Below are 25,593 nucleotides of genomic sequence, written 5' to 3'. Positions count from 1 at the left end.
GGTGAAGACGCGAGCTGATAGCGGCTTAGCAGGGGAACAGGCAAGAAACTCGATGGGCCGAGGGGACGCTTTCAAAGAGCTCGCGCGCACCAGAGAATGACAGGGGTAAATAGATCGCGAACGCTCGAGGACCGGAGAAACTCGCAGAGGGGTGGCAAAGAAGGGATTATGATTAAATGAAAAAACGAGGGGCGAATGCCACGGGAGAGAAATGCAGAAATGCAGAAACGTCAGCGTAGATAAGTAGGCGGAGGTGGCTGCTGGATTACGGACTGGTAACCAAAGGAGTAGAACGACGAGGGAGGAAAAATGATAATGAAATTAAAAGAGGAGAAACGATAGCCGGTGCGCGGACGTAAAGCGAAGAGAGAAAATGTGTGTGAGTTCACATAGGGCGTAGAATGGTAAAATTGAGGAGAAAAGGATGAGTTGAAAATGGTGGAAAGATTAGAATAGAGAAGACTTGTTAGGATGATTCGAGTTATATCGGATGGTAACAATAATTTAAGAATAGTTGTCCAATACGATTGAATGTTATAACGATAAAAATACGATACGAAGGGTCGAGGCTTCTAAACATAGAAGAGTACGCTAGCAACGATTCTACTCGTATTAATCAGGTACATATTTCCTCTCAGTCTTTTTATGTATCTTTTACTTTTAATAAAAGTTTCTGCCTATAAAGGGTTGCTTCTAAATTGCAGTTAGAAAGTACAATTCCGTGCACAAAGACTTTACTCCATCCCTTTGGTCTATCGTTTCATAAAGTATCACCCTCTAAGTATCTGATCGCGTCCTTACATAAAATCTCCAAGTTCTCGTTAACTTCTGGGACTATAGTGAAAGTGTAGCAATGGAAAACGAAGAAGGTAGAGACAGAGAAATTAAAAGCGATCGAGGGTGAAACTAGAAGATCGAGGAACGATGGCGGATGAGCTGTGGAGGACAGATAGAGGGCGAGAGAGAGAGAGAGAGAGAGAGAGAGAGAGAGAGAGAGAGAAGAGGAAACGCTCGAGCCAATTTCATTTACCTGCGCTGGTAATTCTGGCAGGCGCCACGGCATATTGCACTAAATGTCGCTGCCGGCACGAAGAAAGACAGATACGGTCTATAAAGCTTGAATTAATGCGCCTGCGTAATTGCGGCTGGGCCTCGTAATTATTATCGTGGTGGTCGTAAAGTTGAAACTTTCGTGACCATTCCGCGATTTCCTTCGAAGAGTGAAAGATCGTCGAAAGAATGGCGGTGATACTGAATGATCAATGAAACCTCGTTAGAATTGTAGTTGTGGGAGAGATCTATTCGAGGAGGATTTTAGGAACAGAGGCAATGTTATATACAGGGTGGTTGGTAACTGGTGGTACAAGCGAAAAAGGGGATGATTCTACGCGAAAAAAGAAGTCGAAAATATAGAATAAAAATTTTTTTTTTAATTTTTTTTTAAATCTACAGTGAGATCCGTTATAACGAGACGTGATAAAGTGCGCGCGTACCGAGCGAAAATTCAAAGTCGATTTTCTCGAAAACAAAGTCTCAAACGAAAAATTTTTATTCTATATTTTCGACTTCTTTTTTCGCGTAGAATCACCCCCTTTCCGCTTGTATCACCAGTTACCAACCGCCTTGTATATTATTACACATTTGCAAAATCGAGTATTTGATGAGTATTTCTTACGTGTGCGTTTTTTGATTGTCAGTTTAGCGTTGTAGTAGGAAGATTTAATTTTATTTAGACGAATTTCAGGCGTCTAAGATTCTGTAAAGGGATATTTTAATATATATTTGCAAAATATCTTCGTTTCTTTCTCGAAGATAACGATACCTTCGAATTCATTTTACCATCGCTACGAAAGATATTTGTCAGTGCAAGGAACTTTATTTTTCAATTCGACAATTAATAGAGAACGGAACGAACGAAATAATTACGAGGGCCAGGTCACGCAATGAAAATAAAGGGATACGTACTCGAATCTCAGTTTCGATATAATTCGTTACTGCATTCTGTTAGCGCATTTAATCAACAGAATCTATTGAATTTTTCTTACTTACAATTAGTTTGATCTAAATAGTACTACCACGTTACATCAACGTTACAATGCATTCGGTATGTACTTTTTCCAATTGCTATAGATCGTAAGATCGCATAGATTTACGATAGATCGTATCAAATTAATCGTTTATCAAACGATCTATTCTATTGTTCTTTTTTATTATTATAATATTTTATAAACGTGCATTGAATGAATGTACTGTGAATATGTTGGAAAATACTTTCCCATAAAAGTGTGTCGCAATACCGTGCACGATGCTCGTTATCGACCTAACAAACCATTAAATATTTTGTATACATAATTGAAGTATTATGTTAATTATATATAATGAACACAGTTATACGTAACCAATATAAATCAGCTGTTATATATAATATTTATAATTATATGTGTAAATATATATATGTATATAATATTATATATTACTATATCGCTTGTACGAAACATACCAACATCAATCAACAGACATTACACGTGTATACTTAACGTAGATGTGGAAAGCATATAGTGTTACAGGCAATGTCCGAGTATTACAGGCACTTTCAGAAAACCCAATGAGCCAGCAGCTTGCATAGATGAAACCAAAATCAGAATAAATAAGTGGCGCGCGCGAGAGATAGAGCGAGCGAGTAAACGGAACAAAAATAGAGAACAGAGATAGAGAAAGACGGCTGCCGAAGAAGGAAGAGAGAAAGAGCTGGTATAAGAAATAAAGGTAGAGCGAAAAAGATAGAAAAGAAGGGAGCAAAAGGAAAAAGAGAGAAGTATTAGAGCGAAAGAAAGGTAGATGGACATAATACAGAAGTATTACTGAATATTCGATATTTCATTATTGACAATCATTATGCAGCAGCAGACCGAGAGATGAACTAAAGAGACGATAAGAAAGTAGAGAAAAGCTCGCCAGATACACAAAATCGATATCAGACCATCAGACAACTTCGACACAAGAAAGATTCGTGGACGTTCGTATACCAACAACAAGAAAAAACATAGCGAATCTAGGTGTGTCTTCTTTCATATGCTAAGTCATTAATAAGAATAACACTAACAATAATATAACGATAAGAAAAGAATAGAATAGTAATAATGTTATTAATAATAATAATAATAATAATAATAATAATAATAATAATAATAATAATAAGTAGTACGGCACGACGTCATGCAAGTGAGCAAAGATCGTCAGAACTATTGCGGTAAGTGATGCGAGTAGCTTTGAAATTAATTAAAGAGAAAGAGAAACGATCTTTTCCTATGCCGAACGTCACCGCGAATATGCTACTGAGTTGTGCGTGTTTATTTTGCGTATGTGTGTGTGTGAGTGTGTGTGTGGTCGTTTAACGACGAGTAAAAGTTTACGAGTGAAGTCGTAGGGCAAGACTAGAGGCGGTCTTTTATCTCGGATAAAAACTTGCAAAAATCTTGCCAGCCGACGATGTTGCAGACAGCGTGTCTTTGTCTGACACGCGTTTAACAGCGCGACCCTTTTTTCTACCGCAAAGATAGGAAAAATACGACATTCCAGAAACCGTACTAGTTACTGGCGTTGGAATTTAACCTGATGGGGTCTTATCGTTAGAGGGCCATACGTAATAACTTTCCGCGTAAACAAGAGAATTTCAAATACCAGTTTCAATGGATGATTAATCAAAGATATTGACATCAACGAGAGTACGAAATTGTTTAATCAATTCCCAGTTTACTGAGTCGAAACTGCCCTTAATTACTACCTCGTAAAGTATCTAACGTGAATTTGACAAAACCAGCTGTGCGTCATTTCAGCATCATCCCCATTCAATATTTTAACGACGTGATTTTTTCTCGCGTTTAGCTCAGCCAGAAATGCGTCGGCACGTTGCCAATGAATCAGTGTAAATTGCCAGCAACGTACTAGAGTTTCATGGATGAATCAAAGGTAAACTATGGGACACGTACCACCAGTACATCGTTAACGGGTTAAACGCGAACTGTAAGAGGTGTACCGATGTGGTCATCAAAGAACCGGGCAAAAATAAATCATACGATTTTACGAACGTAGTCACTGCCAAAGGAAATGATAACATTTAACAATGTTATTATCGATATGGACTTTCGAAACGCGATAGAAAGAAATTATATCTCTGACGTTAGGAGTCGAATCGTTTAAGTAACTAGAGAAACGTTCAAAGTTAAAGCTTTTCAAGTTTTAAGCAACGAACCGAACCAGCCTGTCAACTAAGCAAGATTGTATCCGCTCAGGAGAACAGTAATTTCGAGGAGAAGGACTTCGCGCGTTGATCGGCCAAGAACGTGATTATAATTAACGAAGATGAGACGCGATTCTTGCGTCGATTACTTCTAGCTCGCTGCTCGTCGAAGATTCGAAGCGACAGCTCCTTTCTCCCCGGCGAGACAACGTCGTCTTTCTTTCCTCATTATAGAATCTGAAAAATGGGACAAGTGCGACGAGGTACAGCAAAAAAATTCAATTTTTTTCCGGTTTTCTCTTTTATTTTACTTTTCCCCCCTCTTTTAAAAGATGTTACGGTAGCCCGACCCCTTTTAACTGCGATGCTTCGCTTCGAGTTTGTATTTGGTGTCAAATTCATTGTCGTTCGACGTCTTGCGCAAATAGTTGCTAGCGGGCGGAATTCTTTAGCGAGATAAAATTTTAATGAAACTTAAAGCGGCATTATTTTGTCGACAGCACTTGCGGTTAAGGATATTTTGTTAAATTTGAAGCATATAAGTACTTTGTATCAATGGGATGGATTTCAGAACCAAGCAAAGTTGTCTGGCTAAAACGATACATGATTTTCTAGTTATAATTTTCTTCTTTATCGTTATCAGGGATATTCAGCATACATATATTAATAGTAATTTAAGGAGAAATTAATTTCCTTACTATGTATCTTCCTAATTAATTTTGTATATCTTCCGTTGAGAATTTAATTTTAATTTATCATGTTATCTCAGCGCACACATGGTTAAATTACAATCTATTTCTCTTTTACTCGCTAATTTATAAATTTCGAGGGGCAAATCGGTCTGTTGTTGAAAACGTCGAATGTGAAAACGCTCGTTACAAACCGTGAATCAAATAAATTAGGTTGGAACAATTTGCAATCACCTGGTAATCCGTTGCGAATTAAAAAGAAACAAAACTAATTCGCGTAAAATCAGGTTTGTCTATTCTATCGTTCATTTCCCATTTTTGACCGATCCAAGTTTTCGAAACATCGAAAGTGTTTTAAGCGACGAACTGCTTTCTTAAATATTACTATAAAAATGGCTGAATAAACGTTTACTGAGGAATAATCTATTAATGGATTGAGTCGTACATATTTTAACCAGTGGGTGTTATAATGTATAATAACGAAGATTTATTAATAATTATTACCTCGAAGTTGTTATTATTTTTGAATGTTATTATTGAAGTATGTAAAAGGTTGTCTTAACGTTTGAAATCAAGGGAAGATAAGTAGATAGGCCAAATACGTAACAAAATTGTATCCACAGTGCAAACAACTAATAAAGAATTTAGTGTTATTGTTCTCCTCTGAGTAAGTTACTCGCTACTAAATTTCACACGAGCAAAAACAGAGAGCCATTTAATCTCCTTTACGAGTTTCTGTTATTGCACCCTCATTGTTCCTTTTAATTGTGCGGTAATCTTTCTCGGTTGTTGGAAAAAATTGGTCGATATCACGAGAATAATGTAGGCCTTTTTTAATCGTGAAAGCCGCAGTTTCTGGAAACCGAAAGCGCCAATTCGTTCCTGTTACTGTGAATATTCAAAAAAGGAGGAGACAAAAGAAAGAAAGAAAAGTAGATTAATCGCACCAGTTCCATAATAGAAAACATTAAACAGCAAAGTTACTCCGGAGAATAATTTTATTCTAAAACTTTCAAAGGTTTCACATTGGAACAAAGATAGTATCTGCTCGAAACCGAAAATCGAAAGTTTGTTAATTTTCGAAAATTATGAATAAATATATCTAAGAGAAATCCGTAATCGTAAGAATGCAAATATTTTATAATTTAACAAGGAACTGAATAATTTGAGTTCAAGTCGCTTGTCTAGGTCGAACTCTAATTTTATATCGTAAAAACGAAATGGTCGTCGCGCAACTATGTCATTTCATCGAATGTGACAGGTGACGAGATGTCCTGAAGCTAACGGAATCTGATCGCTGTGTACACTGACCGGAATTAACGAAGAAAATTAGGAACATACGCGTGACGCGTTCATTGCGTTTCATTAACATCAATTAGTTTTAATCAAAAGTTACTGGTGAACGCTGATGGAGGTTCGCCTGTCTTCTTGCGTCACCTATCTCACTGTACCGTGTCTCGTATCTCACTGTATCGTGTCGAGTATTGACCGTTCGATGGAATAATTCAATTATTTTTGTTAAGCAAGAGGAAAGCTGCTTCGTCGAAGACTACAAGTACGTAAGAGAATGACGTCGGCCTATTTAAAATAAAGTTAAGCGTCCTTTCAGGCTGTTTCTTTCACACGAATAGAGAATAATCGCAGATCTATCAGAGTTAATGTCACTTATTCTTTTTCTGTTTTAAACTAAAAAAAAAAAATCTGGAGCAAGAGAAATTTATGGCAAAAGAAAGCAAACACTTTCTTTCTTCAAATATACAATTATTTTACCCTCTATTTGCCCACAATTGTTCGCTTCTTTGTCTTTTAATTTTCCTTTTCCCTGCGTTGCTTGGTATCGATAAAATTTCCAAACAAATTCGAACACGAAAGCTCGTGCGAAATTAATTTCGGTAAATTTCATATCATTATTCTCTATCTCGTATTTCTGCCAGTCGATTGTTCACACAATTTCAAATTCCATAAATTTTTCACTTGACTGTCTATAAATTGTATAAAAGACTACTGGTTCTCGTGTAGCCAACTACCGGTTACAACGGCCGCCTGCTCATTATACATGGCGAATAATTAGGATGGTTTTCTTAACTGTACGTTAACCAAGGGGTGAATTATGACCTACGTGGCGCATCGTTACAATGGTTAGCTAGATTCGAAGTTCACAATGGGCGTGGTTACATGATTGCACCGTAATGCACTGCAATTGAAGTGTACCGAGCGTGTATGCGTACATATACATGTCCTAGTTAATTAAAAATTCGTCGCATCACAGAACATTCCCAGCGTAACTTCCGATTTATTGATGAGGAAAGAACAACTACATTTGTCTTCGCCAATATATTCTCGCATTTATTTTATCATAAAAATATAATGTCGTAATAGAAGTGTCCATGATAGAAATATCTGCTGTAAATTTTTCAGAACTTTTATACGAAAGCTAAATTATATGTTCGTTCAAAAGATTGTTTATCATAAAGTTAATTATTTAGAGTTTTAATTAAAATTGTAAGAGGAACAAAAATTATAGTTTCCAAGTTTTTATTACTATCGATTATTAATGTATTTTGTAATGAATTGCCGTGCATTCGTAAATATGACGCAGGTATATTTGAATGAGAAATTTAATCGAATATTTTTCAACCTATCTCTACTGAAATTCCGATTTCATTGCAAATTAATGAAATAATATTCCTAGATTTTAGGAATAGGAATACAAAGTATATTCTTAGGCCATGTTGCATAGTACCAATACTTATACATATTAATGTTTCTATACACATATGAATTTGTCAAATTCACGTCTTTTTTTAAAACTATTATTACACGTAGTTTAATAAACCAATGTCTCCTATCTTGTTTGTTTGCTCCTTCGTTGTCACTTTATCGTACTTTTAATTTTCCGTGTTTTTACTTTCTAGTCCACTTTCAACCTTTACCTTTCTACCTTTAAATATCATTCAAAAAAAGACTCGTCCGAACAAATGTCGTATTTTTTAAAATAAATCACGCAATGTATTAATTTCTACGTATAAAACTGATACAAACTTTAATATCTCTAACAATTAATTTCAACGTTTTATGTATATTTACAGTAAATACAGTTGCTGCAGAAAATTTGCATTAAAAAGTTGTACTTTTGTATAAGTAACGAGTGTGTCAGAGCGCTTGTATATTTGTTCGTGTAAAAATATCATATGTTAGTGACATGTTGGTTGATAGATATACGAATATACCAAGTGATTGAAATATAACAGTGAGGTATGGGAGTACATTGTGCAGGACAATGTGTAGAAAATATATAGCCACGTAACTGGAAAAGAGACAAAAGAGGGTGAGCAAAACGACAGTTGAATCTTTGGAAATAGAAATAAAAGTTGCCGCAACAGTAAATAAACCGTCAATCGTCTGGTAAAGCCTGGATTCGTTTTCGTTCGATTTCGATACCAGTTGCAAAGATATTTTTAACGTTACAGAGACACATCTTTCGTAAATTTACCCACACGGTATCAGCCTTTGTGTAATGAAATAAAATAACTCTTCAGATTATTAGTCTTTGTATTTTAATTAAATTTCATCGATTAATAAAATCAATCGTACAAGCTCGGATGATTTGAAACTTCATGCTTGTCATTGAAATTAAATTACTGCATTGCAGTAGGTTGTTAATGAATAATAATTTCATTGAATGTTTAAACATTAATTCAAAGGTTTAAACATTAATTGTTTTAATATATACATACATATTTTCATATATTAAATTACCGCTTTACAAAATTGAGATATATTACGCTTAAATATGTTTAATTCAATTATTTTATTACGAAATAGTAGTTTTATTACGAAGTAGTTTATAAAGCTTCCAATCAATCCATTCCATGTAGATTTCGATCTTATTCCTCAAGGAAAATGACTAACACGATTTAAATATTATTGAAAAAGTATTAAAATCCAATTCTTATTTAATGTACATATTGGGATCTGGAAACTTACAATTAGGAAATAAATCCATTTCCCAAAAAACAGCAATTCCTCTCAGATTATTTCATTTTATAATATATCACGCTAACACATTTTTCCTTTTAATTTTTCAAATTTCTTTTAACCCCTCAATCTCGTCCACGTATTATTAAAGAGCTGCTAAAATCCCATTGGGTGCGAATTCAGGGAAATCAAGAGAATTACAATAAACGTTTCGACGCGCGAATCAATCAACCGTGGAAAACAAAAGAAACGACAGATAAATCGTAAAAATAGGGGCGCGATTCTTTCGGCATCGATGGTCGTACTAACGAGATCACGTTGGGACACAAGGCCGAGTTACGTGTAAAATATAAATGTCATGTTTTCGTGAGGTGGAAAAACCGGAAGGAGAGCACGTGAAAACGAAAGGAAGAAAACGAGCGTGAAGTGTTCTTAGCGACAACCGACATGAAATCGTTCGAACGTGACTAGTAAGGTAACAAATGCTTGCACATACTTTTTCACATATCACAGGTAACAGAGATGGTCTGTTTACTGATATGCTCTTTGCCTTTGTCTCGTAGATTGCTATTTATTTATGCGTACAGACGTTTGTAAACAAATTTTGGAGAGAGTGTATGTAATGCGTATGATATTTTATAGAAGCTTGTTTTAAATGCAAATTGAGTCTCATTATTTAGAAAGGAAAGTTGGATATTTATTCAATCAATAGTAATTAAAATGCAAGCTATTTGTATTGCAATGGATATTTCTAACGTTTACAGGCTTGATATATTTAGTTATATATTTTTAATTTGATATTTGATGATTTATTTATATTATTACAATTTATTATTTGTTAATGAGTATTTAATAATGTTATACCCTGCAGTGCATTTTTTTTTAACTGTTGCAGGATTTATTAACTTATTGATTTATTAGTTTTAGCATTAAATTAGTTTCCGTGAATTTACACGTACGACATTCTATGACAAATATAGATTGTTCGTTCTAATTACATTCCTAGCGAAAGCGATTTTGCCAATGTGTGATTTGTTACATGCAATATTTCAGTTAAAAAAAAAAAGAAAAAGAACACGTACATATGTATAATAATGACGTAGAATATGTTAATTAAACCATAGGATAATATTCTAATAGATAAGTAAAAATAACGAAATTAATATTTCCCTATTATAACGATAATTATTTACAAATCTTCATTGTAACTGTTAATTATGATTGTATGAAAGTAAATTAAAGATACACGAATTGATAAAGTGTTAAATGTAATATGAAAAATATGTTCCTTAACTACATATTCTTTCTTTCCTAACTTTAAATTAAAGGTCTGCTATTATTTCCATATTCAGATTTCATATTTTCTCTCTGTATTACTCGCAATCGCAAGTGTTAGCTGTTGAACAAAACCCGCGAATTTCTTCTGCACAATAATTTTACAATTTCTACTTCTGAGAATGTAAGTTCAAAGATAATATAACTTTAAATAGCTGCCGTTTTTGTTGTAGCTAATATAAATATGTGCATAAATGGAAACCTTATTTAGGTCTAAAACTTCATTTGCTCAATTTTAAGTAATTTTTTATTTTCTCCATATTTTTGTCGAAATTTTGCTTTGCTCAACAAAATTAAAGTAACGTGTAGCAATAAAATCTATTGGATAATATTCCATAGACATGGAACAGTATTCAAGAATTTTGGGTGTTCAAGATGTTTTTGAAACACACAAAATCTAAAATAAAGTGATAATAGACTTAAATATATTACTTAATTAATATATTAATTAATAATTACTTAATAGACCCAAATAGATTAAGATGTTGTGATGTCATAATTCTTATATAGTGCTACCCCTCTCATAATTAATTTTATAATAAGAAAGTTAGTCACACTGATGTGTATATCGTTCTAATATGTTATCGTTGATTTCATTTAACAAACTAAATAATCGATACTACATTTAAAATTTCAAATCCACCCACGATGTGTGATGCACTCGTCGTTCTTGATCGAAACCAATAAATAAACGTTAATGCAACCTTTTGAACCTACCAATGGATAAAACAAACGTTTCCACAAATTCTTATTTTTATATAACAGACTTATTTTCGGAGTTATGTCCACCCGTAGTGCTCGCAATTTATCCCTGTTTCTGTGTACATAGAGATACGTTTACATTCTGGAGTTGACAGACTTTCCCATCGTATTTCATCGCTCGTTTCATCTTCTCGCCATTCTTGAGCGTTTGCTTGTACGCGCTTACATCACATCATTACATGCACACTGTAGCTATATAATTTATTTACGCGTAAAATTGCAAATTATTTATTAGTAATTTTCGTTTTTTAATATATTCGTAGAAAATATTTTTTTCTCTAGTTTATACCGCGAAAATAATATATTTCAATTCAATTTCTCATTTCGCGATATGTCGATAATAGTTTCTGTTACGATAATTCGAGTTTGCACAGTTTCCAGGTTAAACAAAAATATAGAAGAGAAGCATTTCAATACAATTGGAACGTTATTGATATACACGCTTTTATCTCAAATTAATTTTTCCCATTCAAATGGCGTTGCTGAAAATACAAGCACTCTTCACTCGAGATTTGTACATTGTAGGAAAAACATGGCTCCAATGACTCGTCGTAAACGATTCTGTTATTAAATTCGTGTTTACAATGTATACAAATGTGTCTCTTGTTGTTATAAATACACGATAAAAAACACGGAACATCAAGGAAAGTATTTCGCATAAAGCGAAGTGCAAAGTACTTTTTCTTTTAAAGAAAATTTCGATTTAAGAAGGTGGACGAAGGTCTCCTAATATATGATCCAATATTGATTGCCATAATATGATGACACTGACATAATATGTTGGGTATCGCTTAACGTCATAATGTATTGGCTGACACCGTGAATGGGTAGGTGTTAAAGGATAATTATATTAATTGCCAAGTCAAGTTCGAAACGATAATGAGCTTGAAAACCGTATCTCGTTGTTATTTCATCTGACAGAGACACAAAACCAGGCAATTGCCGGTTTCACGGAAATAAGAAAACGGGAATCGCGGTCGTTCATGTATGGAAACAAACAAAGAACAACTGGAAACAGAAAGGACGTAGGGAACAGAGAAGCGTAAAGGATCAAAAGAGAAAAGAATATTGGAGAGAAACGAGTGGTGGAATTTATTCTCATGTTACGAGAACAGCGGCCTGCGATGTCGAGTCGCCTTGTCTTCAAATAATTCTCTTTTATTGGTTAATAGAGTTCGCTAGGATATTAATTTGTTGGCAAAATGGAAACTTTTAACGTAAATCGTTCAATTCCGAACATCCAACTTAAACACAAGTTGTACGAGAATGTTCGTCAGGATGAAAGGATTTCTGAGTATCTTTGATGATCATGTATTATGCTTGAAAAGGGACGATTGAAAAAGGAATCGAGTGAAAGGGTCGAGCATTCAATTGCATTCCTTTTGTACACTTTCCACAAACATTCGCACATTTAAGGTATTGTAATGGGCAATTAATCAGAAATTAGTGGATTTTCTGAAGGATGTCATAGTCGCATTTCATAATTGAACAGCTTAATTGGGAATATTTTAAGTGACTTTAATAAAACGGTGCACTCCTTCATAGAAAATTGATACAAATTCTGAGTGATATACAAAATTCACTCAAATATTGCATACATTGTACTCTTGGTTAATATTATGTAATCAACTTAAAAATTGAGGTAACAAAGGTATTTTCAATCAGTTATAACTATACATCTTTAACGTATCGTTTCATTCATTTATAACTTATTTATTTTGCTTTAGTCTTAGTAAGCGTATATTCATGAAATTTGCAGTATGTAATGTACAAAATATAAATATAATGTACTGTATAAAAATGTTGTAAATTGTCATAAGAAATGGAACACGTTGTTAAAAGAGTAAACTGGTACAATACTAATTTGCAAAATAAAATTTAAACTTTTGTTACTATATATTCGGAACGCAATCTCGATTAATTATATATACGTATACTTTTTCAACAAAATATCAATGGAATCCAACGAACTTTGCTTTTATAATTTGCCAAACGATTCGAGGGTTCTGCAGCGTCGTGAAATATTCGGCGATATCGGAGCTTGAAAGGCCACGATAATTAAAGTTCTCGTTCTCGACCGCGGAAATGTGATTCGCCTTAGGAATAGTCGGCGTGTGTCGTAATAGCCGGAGATAGAAAGAAAACGAATTGAATGATGATGATAAAAAGTGGCGCGAAAGAAATGACGAGAGGAAGTGTGTAATCACTCGCAGCGAGGAAAGAAATGGTAGTACTAAGCGGAGCATTACGGTTAAAACGTTGCGTTGTTTGGTGGAGAAAGATGTGCTTTAAATTTGCCATTGAGCTTGAAAATATGAAGCGATTTGATTTAGGTGTCATATCTTACTACGGTCAAGCAATTGACGTTGACGAATCAATGTATAAGTGTGACAAGTCAGCACGTGATTTAACAATCAACATCAAACGATATTAACAAAAACTTGTTTTGTTTTTTAACTGTTGTCAATTGCTATATCGTGAGATAGCCTTCTCTAGTTGTTGCGCGTACCACGATATCCTTAGGCATAATAAGGACGAAAGGGTAATTTTATCAATTTTTCGCAGATCGACATTCGTCAGTCTCTGGACATGAAAGATTCAGACATTTCTGTCCATATCTTTCGTTAATACGAATTTATCGAACGTTTGCCAGCCACCCTTTCCATTCTCTGTCCCTCAAGATAAATTGCCCCGCTTCCTTTTCACCACTTTCAGTGTGCCTTCAGCCTGTTCTGACTCCCTTTTAATTAATTTTCCGCGTTCCAATATCGCCGGTGTCATCCACGACGAAGGAAACGCCGATTTCTTCGGCATAGACGCATCTACCCTCGGAATCAGGAACGAGATTCGACAGCGGAACAAAGACAGGCCCTGACATCAAGTCGAACAAGCACCGGAGCATTTTAATTTACCTCGATCGCCGATAAAAGCCTAAATGGATGGCCTGATCGAGAAAAAAAAAGAAGAAGAAAAGAATATATACGGTTGGGTCACGCGAACCGACAGACGTCGAAATTCCACACGATTGCGCGTTTCTGCATTGGGATAGAGTTTCGGTGTAATACGTAACAAGTTGAACGTCTCGAACGGAAGATTGACGAGCATTCTCGATAGTTTCAATAGACTTGTTTCCATTCGTCATACTCAAATAATCGAATTTCCTCCATCGATGTTCTGCACTTCTCTTACGTTTGATTTTGGAAGATCGCGCTGTATATATACAATTATATGCAACTTGAGAGATCTTTTAAAACCTGCGCAAAAGTCGTTCAAATGAGGGATATGAAAGAAACTATGAATTTTACAATATACCGAGGTATTTCAGATAAAAGTTGATTATTATTTACAAAAGAAAAAGTATCTAAAATTAAGTATTACCCAAGAGGTTAATATAAATCGATCCGTCGTATTATATTTATAAATATATATATATATATATATATATATATATGTTCTAGTATGGATTCATATCAAACATCAACCTGAAATAATATCTGAAGGTTTCAGAAAATAATCAATTTCTAGTTTATTATATCTATTATGTCTATTTAGGTTACTTTAATTAAAATATTGTACTATATATTCCGACGAAAGTATATTTAAAATTTAATCGATATTCGATAATCTCTGATTTCATTACCAAATACTTTCTGTAAATAAGTGCTCTAAAATTATTGATATCTACTTATTCGATTATCGATTTACTATAGCAAACTCCTGTCGTTTAACCGACTCGTGTTCATCTTGTCGTGCGACGAATAGTAGAGAAAAAGTAGTAATAAAACAAGCATTTCATCACACGTGAACATAAAACGAAACGATAGTGTACCCGTTATAAACTCGCGAGTTTCACGAACTTGCACTGGGTATACACGTGTGCTCTAATTCATCTTACTAAACTAAAACGAAAGATGAAATTATAACAATTGTAAATAGAAAATAAACCACAAAATGCGAAGAAAAGAACGGTTCACTATTTATGGCTTTGGGTTAATAAAATAACGTAATCTGATCGACTAACAAAATCTCGAAATACCGATATATCGAGTTCTCGAAACGCAGTTTAGGCATGCGCACTGCCACAGGCGGATTTAAATTAAAAAACTTTTTACAGCGCCACGAACATGGAAGAAAACGATGAAACGATGCAGCAAGTAGTACGAGCTTGTCGCGACTGAGATGAAACTAATCGGATTGTTGTTATCTGTGGATCTGTGAACGTAAATGGCTTGGCGAAAAAAGAACGCGATGAAACCAGGTGCACGTACAGGAATGTGTCCGGGTTAGTGGAATTTTGGTAAGTATATACAGGCAAACGTCGAATCATTCCGTTCGAGACATGAACTTATTCAATTAAATTCAGGAAAGGTGCCGCAAAAGTTTCCGAATTATAAGATGGAAGAAACTGGAGAAAAGAGATTTCCTTCAACGTCTCTACGTTGCTGTAGAGAAGGTAAGAAATTGAGAATTTTGTAGTGATATCGTTGTCATATTGGACATAATTGAGGTTATGTATAATAGAAAAGTATTTCTACTAACAAAGTCACCGTAATTTTGCGTTGAATACATTATCAAATGAATTAAATTAAGTTTCAATCGTTATAATTTAGTATTTTAATTTATGTTGGGATTTATATAATTTAACTTGAATAGTGAAATGTTAGAAAATTTTTATTACTGTTCAAGGTTAGTTCGTATTTTAAGTTATATTCTTGGTTAGATATAATAAATACTGCAAAGAATCGTACCATTTTTATGAGAATAATATTACATTCTTTCTTGCATAATATATTGTTATAACATATATCAATGTTAATTTCTCCTTTTATTTTTCTTCTTAAATAGAACTTGCAGTTTATTAGTTGTCGATTATTCCAGTCTAACAATATTGCTTTCTTATTGTTACTGGTTTGACTTGTTTCGACAGATTTTATTTTTGCTTTTTACACATAAACTATAGTCGATTTTAGAAAGAGTCATATGAAAGAATAATCAGTTGACATACAATAAAAAGTGCGTTGTTTTTCAAAGAATGATAATTATTTATAAATATTTCCTCATATGATTTTGTTATGCTTTTTTGTTTTGCAAACAATATATGGTTGCAACATAACATGGCATTTTATACAAATTTCGACTATATTTATACCTGTTATGATATTGCAAATAATCAAAGCAAAAAATATAACTGCCGGTTGTCATAAATATATTCCAAAGAAATCCAGATATTGAGTGCACCGTTTCATTTAAGGCTATTAGACTCCAATGATTGTATTTTGAATACTGTTTATTGTTAAAATAGGAGATACACAATAATCCCATTAAACAAGAGAAAAGCGCTAAAAACACCCTTCAATAGAAATACTCTATCTAATATGAAATTATAAAATTAGTTCAGGACAGAACCAGAAAGAGGTAAAAAAAAAAAGGAAATAAAAAAATGTTCTTTATTTCTTTTTTTTTTTTTGTATGGTTTTATACCGTGTGTGAACTAATTTTATGTAAAGAAAGTCTCCAATGAAAATTTCATTACACACTAAACACAAAATAAAGGGAATCAAATAAAAAAAAAAGGGTACGTCCATTCTCAACAATAGAGATCCACACTGGCACTCGTTTGTTTGTAGAAACTCAATGTACCTAACAGTGGTATAGCGTCGGAGACCTGGGGCAGGGTCTCGGCGACGAGATTCAGGAACACCGTCAGCGATAACAAGATGGTCACTCCTGAAACAGTCGTAGAGCCCAGCTTGTTCAATGATCCATTTCGTATTCGCGTTCGAAGCAAGTAAACCGACGATCGTGCTCATCCATTGGCACGAGCGTCGTCCCTTGATTCTATCCGCTGATCGTCCAGATCACCGACAATTCGAGGATCAAGATTCAAGCGAATCCCCAGCTTTAAAACAGTCAAACTCGCAGTGTTTGTCCTCCGTCCAGGAACTTACTTGATCTTAAACTGATACTTAAGGTCGAAAGAGGATTACTAGAAGGAGCTTTGAAGTAGTAATATTACTTTTATAAGATGTATCGTTCGTAGTTCTCTCTTTTATAAGGAATTGGAATATAATTTTTTTAGCTAAATTTCAGGGATTCGCTCTTTCTTGAAACTTGAAACTTTTCTGAAATATATTTTGTTTATTTGATGTTTTGTTGATAAAGTGTTGGTGATTTCGGTTGTGCAATGTTCACGCATGCACGAGTTGGAAATCGTGTATCTCAGTTATACTACTAACCAGCTCGGGGAATATTAAAGTATTATACAATAGCCGTTTAGTTGTAGCTTTTTGCAAGAAATAATTCTTTGATATTCTATAAACCAAGCCAATGAAAATTAATCTCTTTTGATCTATTATTATGTACGTATTATTCGTAATTCTGATCAAAGGAAAAGAAATACTTTCTGTCCTTGCATATCGATCTATCATACATTTATCATACATTTTACAATGTACATTGCTGAGTTACATAAAAAGAACTCAGTATCTTTGACGATAAAGAATAGTCTAGAAAACTTTATTTACAAGACAAATGAAAAAGACACAACATCGACCGATATTTTACGAAGAAGAATCGTAGCCGGAAATAGAGTTCGTCTAACGGTAGTATCGTAGGAGTTTTATTGCGGAGGAACAGCCGCTGTTTATCGAGTCCCGCGGGAGGAATGGATTAAATAATAAATAACGCGGGTAGCTAGCGAGGAAGGTTATGCAACAGGGTGAACTCGAACAGTGGCCACGGTGATTTGCACGGTGACATTTTTATCAGCAAGAAGATATTGCCACGGCGGAGCTTTCTTCCGTTTCTCCCTTCCTCCTTGAAAAATAATGATCGAAAAAAAGTGATAGATCGAGATCTGCTCGTCTCGAGAAAAAGTTATTTACGTGGAACTGCGTGATATGTATAGAAATGTAGTTGCAAAAACATTCGAATGCAAATAGGAGCTTCGATAGAATCAGAAATAGAAGTATGTATTATAAACAATGAAATTGAAATAGTTTTATTTCTCATATTTTGTATTGGTCGAATAATTTTACTTTATTTTAGAATTTTACATCAGTTCTTTACACGTTCCACTTCTTGAATTGTTATTCGTTTAAGTTAAAAAATGGTGGCCAATAGAACGAATTTATTGCTATAAAGATTATGTATGAATAGAGTAAGCATCATTTTGCAATTTCTTTGTATATCTTTTGTGTATGAAACGTTCGAAGTGTCGCGAGAACGACGTAATTATAAATTCTAATGGTATCAGAGAATTTCTATTTAATCGTAGTAAATAAAGGGGTGATTCGAGCAGTGACTGTTTTACAATTCTTTGTTCCGTACGGTGTAAAATTAATGGTGCATTTACATCGGTAGTGGATTGGGGCGGTCCGCGAAACAGCAGAAAAATCGTCGGCTTTTTCCAGCGCGAAAACGCGCTGTATTGTTTTCCTACTCAGCCATCGGCTCCTATTTTCATTCAGACTTCTGCATTTTATACTGTACAAAAAACGTTAATATCAAGCGTTGGGAACAGCACGAAAGTATTTTTTATGAGCGCATCGATAAATCCACTCTTGATATCAACACTCCGCTTAATTTCTTGCCCAGACTTCGCGTTTACGCTAAATTTAACGTCTTGAAATACCGAACTCAGAGGGGGAGAAGGAAATGTTGAAGACAAGAAATGATGGAGTAGATGAAGGAAGAAAAGAGAATAAATGGTATTTTTTTTATAAAAAGGGAGGCAGTTGAATAATGAATTGGGGGGAAAAAATGGGAGCGCAAAATGGCAGGAAAAATAAAAATGTTAGATGTAAGAGGTAACGTTATGTTGCTGACACAATGATAAAGGATAATAACAATGCATATTTATGAAAAGATAAAAACTAGCTACGATATGCCGGTAAACGAAAATGTTCTGGCAAAGAAAAGATAATATGTGACTATCAAATGAAGAGAGAGTGGAATGAAAGGAATAGGAAGAGGGCGACAAAATAAAGGAATCAAAGTCCAGTTTCACGATTGTTATCAACGGGAAGTACTTCTCGCCTCTTGAAACAGCGCAAGCGTTCGTCTATTGGACAAGTTTTGTCGTTCAGAAGTTTCTGAAAAACAAACTGTCATTCGAGATAACAGGTTTCGGTCCGTCGGTTTTCCATCGGGCATCGATTTATCGATAGATATTTTTGCTCAGATTAACAAACTCACTGAAACTGGAAGCTTTGAATCGACGATGTAGATGCCCGTTATCCAATGTAAACTCCATTCCAGGAAATATCGTTGACGACATCGACGAAAAAACGTTGGCTTATTTGCGACTGCTACGGGATTTACAACTTAGTTGGAAATATCGAGATGTTATTACAGGGCAAAGTGTTTTTATTTGCTGCTCAGTCGACGTTAATTTTGTGTGCTTATGAAGCTTTGCTGAAATTTTTAAATAAATATAGAGTTTTGTGAGATATCTGAATATTGAAAAATACGACACGAAATAACGTCTACTTATCTGAATCTTAACAAATCAAATAAATACGATTTCGATAAATGCTTAGCTCAATTTTTGCAAATAGTTTTCGCGGAATAATCGTGTTCCTTATTTTTGACTTATTTTTACATGCACAGTGATCTTTTGTCCGAGAGTATCAATACGTATTATTTTGGTTGTTTGATATTGCTTGCCAGATAACGTTTTGTTACAACGTGTGCAGGTACTGGTATAAATTTCTTTGTAACGTCTACCGTGCTGAAGACGTAATTGGTATGGAAAACAAGAATTGGAACGAACAGCAAATTATACATTTTGATCGAATAAAGAGAGTCAACATTGCAGGTAATTACACAGTGCCATCTCGTTTTAGTAGATATGTATTTGGTTTGTGTTTCGATTTTGCAATGAAATTCAATGGAGATCGCGTCGGATAGCTTTACATAAAGGTCTCGTATTTCTCTTTAATGTAATATTACTTTCGTTTGTTTAAAACACAGTAAATATGTAAAATATACATTTTTTATAAATTCTTTAACTTCTACAAAATTTTAATAATAATAATCCAACAATCTACGATTATAGATCTATCTCGAAAAGTGTTTCCTATATTTGCTACGTTAAAGAAATCACAGGTAAAGAGAATAGAGTGGCCTGTAGATACGTGTACGAAGTTCGAATAGTAGCCACGGTTATCGTTGAAAGTTCCTTAGCAACGAAAAAAGGAAAGGAAAAGAACGTTGAGAGACGGAAAAGGGGTATTTTCATTCTGAGCTCGGTAATTAGATGATGCGTGCGGTGTATTCGCAAGAAGTACTTCTCAAACGAAAGGATTCCTCAGTTTCGAAAGTTAGCTTCTTGAAAAGAAACGAAATATTTTGTTAAATTCTTGTGCTGCGCGTTTATTTCCGTTTTATAAGATAATTTTGCAAGATCCGATGTAGCGATTAGTTATTTCTTCAATAACGAAGGTAAGGAAAAACGTTGTATTATATGGTAATTTATACATTTAATTATATAAATTATTATTAACTTTGCACAGATCGTAATAGTATTTAAATTGTCTTTCATAACTTAAGCCGAATTCACACTGTTTCACTTTGGAGGAACACGACTGATGAAAGCTGCGTTCATCCGCCGTGTTCCTGCAAAACGAAACAGCGTAAATTCGGCTTTGGAATAGTCGGGTAACCGAATCCGAATCAAACCGCTTTTATCAATAACGCAATGAATCGATGTTTCCGCAAATTCCCGAACCCACGCGTGATGATACCTGCCAGGTTCGAAACTATCCCTCGATATAATTTAATCAAACAATGCTTTGTGTTGCAATTGCACCGATCGCCACCGAATAAATACCGAATCGGTTAACACGTAAACTGATTAAACAGTTCTGATTCCGTTGATACATCGCGATTATCGTACGGCTGATGATTAAAGCGATTCAGTGTCGTTTCCATTGATCCGAAGACGTTTCAATTTTTCATCGGATACTGCGAATGTGTCTCCACAAAGTTTCTTGGACGAGATGAAAAATGACGATTCACCGCATTAAACGTGACTCGAGAGTCAAATAAGTACATCGAGAGCTGTGCACGAGGCTTGAAAGAATCCATCCGTGTGATTGTGCACTCGTGCCAGCGTAATCCTAAGCGCCGTTTTATTAATTCAATTACACCGCCTCCCGATGAAAACTGGTACAGAACGGCCAGCGAAATCGTTCCAGCTAATCTCTGCTTCCTTTCAGCTTACAACTTGCATTATAGCTGTACCTTCAACGACTCTTCAAGTATCGCAGATAAACGAACATTCCCCGAGCTGGCGTTCGTTATTCCCTTCTTGTTCAGATATTAGTACGATTGATTAGGTGTCTTATACAGGGTGTTTCAGAACTACAGACCAGTCAAGCAGGAGATGGTAGAAGATGGCAAAAGAAACAGCTTTCGTACCTCGTCTTGTCTTGTTATTTAGTTACGAAGCTGTAAAGACACAGGTTTCTTGCGCCTGCTGATGTGCAATCAGTTATACATCGAAGAATGTACTTTCGTTCTAGCATTTGAATTCCAAAGTATGTACCTAACGTCATTGATAAACTGCGAATGTTTGTGCAGATTTATATTTTTATGGACGCGACCGAAGAAATAGAATGCCTGCATGGCTGATCGGTCATCAGCAGGCACTCAAAACCTGTATCTTCAAAGCTTCGTTATTGGAAAGAAAAATAAATATATCTCACAGACAGGGGTATGTTTCTGTCATCCTCTAGCATTTCCTAGTTGATCGGTCTATGGTTCTGAAACATCCTATATTTTTCTCTCTGTTTCTTATCTTCGTTTCTTGTTGCTTTGCGATTTACCTGCTACGATCTGCGACTCGAGATCGCGTTTCTGGTTGCTTCGTGCGATTGAAAACCAATGTGAGAAAAATATTAAATCGTGTGTGTGTGCACGCGCGTAGACGCTGAGAATTAAATTTCCGATTATTATGATTTTTTGAAGCGGCGTTGCGCCGTATACCGCGATTTATATAACCGTGGACATTACGTCGATGGAATTTAAATTTATACGTGACACCGGTCCCTGGTGTCATGAAGCATGGCCGCTGTAAAATGCAATAAAATACTCGCCATTCGGTAAAATCGAATTCGCCAATGTAATCCACGGTGGCTGAAATATTTTCATCGCCTGTGGAACGTTTGCGGATTATTATGCTAGGCAACAATCAGAGTTGTGGCGAAATATGATTTCGCTGCGTTCTACCGAAACGCAGTTCTGAAGAATAAGTTTCTTCGAGTCAAACTCGATCACAACGTCGACAAAGAATTACATTCAATCTGAAAACTCATCCACCTATGCTCTAAAGTTTGATAATCGAAATTATAATACTCGATATTTCCTTTTTCATAAATGCACCTTAAATTGGAATATTTTCCTTTCGTCGTTTAATCAACAAAATCTAAATATTTTCTCCCTAAATAGCGAAACGAACTTTGTATCAACACCAATTATAATCAGTTGTTTGAAGGTTTGTCGAACATAGCCTCCTACCATTTGCTTATAAATTGAAACAAAGGAAAGTTGGGAACAGGCGTGTAGAATGTCTTCGACTGACAAACACGTGGCTCCGAATGGAAATGACAAAGAAATAGGTTTCGCGGGTATCTGGAGTGGCTGAGTAATTAGAAAAGCTCGCACGCATGCTTATGCACGTGATTAATTTCAAGTTCATTCTGAACTTCTGCTAACCGCATCCATTACCTAATCAGAAAGTTGGCAAGTTGGCGCGTGCAATCGAGCGCATCGCGTCGAATGTTACTCGAAACGCCGTTCGTTTCGAGAGTCTCAGTGAAATACGTATAATGTTTACGAGCAAGCCGTTGTCACGTACAGTTGTCCAGAGTCGGTAATAACCTGAAATAGTCTGTTACCCGTTTGAAACGATAATTAAGAGAAATTAACTATTAATTACGGTTGCGGGACTTTGACATTTTCTTAATCGCTTGTCTACCTCTAGTTCTTCTTTGTTATCCCTAATCCTTGTAGTAGAGCATCTCGGTTGCAGAGCACGTATAATTGAAGTGGGTACTTGTACGTCATCTTCAATTCAAATTAGAGAGGTCAGAGAACACATCCTTCGCTTCGAAGAATGACCCCGTTATGGAACATCTAAATGGAAACGTTTAAACGACATTCTACTACATCGAGGGTTTCATCAAAACAGGGAATCGAACGCTGCTCCTTCGTCGGAAATATAGCGTTTAAAGGAGGAACGTAGTTCTCACGTATCAACTAGACACGCCTGCGGCCAGGGTCGTTAGAATCGATTCGGCGAGCGTTATTTGCAGTTCGCAAACGACTGTTATCGCTGGGTGCTTCTGAAACTATCTAGGAACGCTTTGAAATCGACTACGAGTTAGGGCAGCATTAAACAGCGACCGGATTACGGGAAGATAAGAAAATAGTTGATTGAAAAAGAACCGAGGATTTACGATCGGAGGAATGCAATTTGAGGAGACTTCAAACTCGTTATCTCGACTTGACGCAGAAAATAGTTCAAATACCAAATGGAGAATAGCGATGAAAATGCACAGGGTGTCTCAGGGTTCAAGGTATCAGTGTAGTCGGATGAAAATGTAGTATAATTTAATAGAATGCGAAGTTTATACTCTTAAAGAATCCTAGAATTCAGGAGTCCCGGGAGTTCTAGAATTGCTTGGCCGTCCGGAAGCATGCTCTAAGGGTTTGTTTCAATCTAAATATAACCTTGTCAGCAGTTCTGAACTTGACATGCGCCATACGTCGCGTTAGACGTATGCACGAACTGGCGCAGAAACTACTTGGCGACCTGTTCAGAAATTCGAATGGGGATTTACACATCCTGCCGCAGAGAAAGAACAGTTACACGACGACGAAAACTCGTCTTCAACTTTGGGTAGTCTCACTCCGCGGATATGTTTTCCTCCCAGCGGGAAACTACGAGTTCTGATAAGGCGTTTTCGATATTGAACTTTGAGCTTGATAGTTGAAACTGCTGTCAGCATACGTGACATACATAGGCACAGCTACCGTAGCTACAGATGGCGACTATTTAAGGTTAATTTACAGCTACAACGTTGTTTGTTTGAATTTGTCTTGCTATTTTTGAACGATTATAGGAATGCGGATTATTCGTGTCAACTTCTTTCAAGTCGAACTATAAAAATGTTTCCCTCGTATCGGACACGCTTAAAACAAATTCAAAATTGTCTTAAGTGTGAACATTGTCAACCAGTTTCTGTATTTACTTTTCCAATTTACTACCACAATTGTTGCTTGTTATTTATAACTCATTTTCTAGTTCCTCGTATAAATCCTATATATATATGTGCTATTATTTCCTTGCGTGATTAATAATATTTTCGACAAATTAATTATATTCCGTAGTTGTTTGGGAAAAACAACTTTATCGATTTCTAAACATGAAATTTCTCAACAATCTGCGATGCGAAATAATTCAATCTCTTGTTATAAAAAGAATGAAAAGACGGAAGCATCGAGCATCGCAGTCGATGGATCCGAATAAGTTTGCCAACCTTGTGTCGTTCAACTGTTCTGCAAGAAATAAGCAAATAACTTCCATGTGAATAGACCTGCGAAAGGCAGCAGCAACTCCCTCGGACATTTTCCTCGAACGACGCGACGGACTGTAATACTTTCGTCGAAGGAACTTCGCGTCTCGGCCTTTCGCTCGAAGTAAATTTCTTCTGGTTACCGCTCGTTAATGGTCGCGAAATTTAATCTCTTCAATTTTGTGCTCGAACTCCTGACGATTAAGAACTCGATTTTCTAATTACGTTTAAACTGCATCGAGTACGTCCACTGAAATGTAATTGTGTTCAATTATATCAATGTAAAAGGACCGCGCGGAGGGTTAAATTTTTCGTAAAATTACTCCTCTACTTACAAAATTATTCCTTTCTCGTACAATCAACAACGATTTAAATGCGATCGTAGAAAACAACGAAAAAGGTACAAATGAAATGTAGTCAGTAAAAGAAGCAAAATTACACGATATACAAACGTACGCTATTTTCCTAATTGAATTAAGAAAACGAGGTTTCTTGCTATTTAAAAAATTTTGTAAATTTATTTCTCCGTATAAAGATGCGATAGTCGTGTCAACTGCAGCTTCGAGTTCTGTTTTATTACAGATAAATCTTTATGGTTTGGTCGCGTTTCATTCGCAGTCGCTTGTACCGTAGCATTTCCGATATTTCGAAAAGTTTTTCTATCGGTCGATGTCGGTGCGTCCGGCTCGAATCTCCAGATTCAATATCGTGGGCCCTGAACTACGATGGAAATTGAAATTTCTAATGTTGAACATTACGTAAACAGCGTGTACAGTGTACACACATATAAGAAGAGTTGGTCGAATCAAGTAAGCGGAAAAATCAGAGAACTTCGGATATTCATATGACGTTTCTGCGTCGGATTAAAGACATACCTTAAAATTGAAATGAATTTTGAAATAAAAATCGTCAAACGAAAATCGTCAATGTGATATTAGAATAGTCTTTCTTCCTATATTTTGCGCTTAAAAACAATTTTATAAAAGTTTGCCCTATGCACTGCTATTCT

General features: G+C 35.4%; 1 protein-coding gene across 3 annotated transcripts in view; it reads right to left on the bottom strand.

Annotated features, from left to right (window-relative positions):
- Positions 1-25,593, bottom strand: part of nAChRalpha6 (nicotinic acetylcholine receptor alpha6) — a 280,059-nt gene that overhangs the window by 44,171 nt on the left and 210,295 nt on the right. For 2 of the 3 annotated variants that reach the window (XM_069115136.1, XM_069115135.1), the window contains one exon: positions 16,645-16,731. The exons of the other annotated variant lie outside the window; for it this stretch is intronic. In XM_069115136.1, the coding sequence (XP_068971237.1) occupies positions 16,645-16,731 (87 nt within the window). The remainder of the gene's footprint in view (positions 1-16,644; positions 16,732-25,593) is intronic. 3 annotated transcript variants of the gene reach the window in all.

Source organism: Bombus flavifrons, chromosome 6 (assembly GCF_040668555.2).
Source record: "Bombus flavifrons isolate JBK064 chromosome 6, iyBomFlav1_principal, whole genome shotgun sequence".
Classification (NCBI taxonomy): Eukaryota; Metazoa; Arthropoda; class Insecta; order Hymenoptera; family Apidae; genus Bombus; species Bombus flavifrons.
The sequence above is the reverse complement of the archived record's forward strand: the minus strand, read 5'-3'. Positions and strand labels throughout refer to the sequence as shown.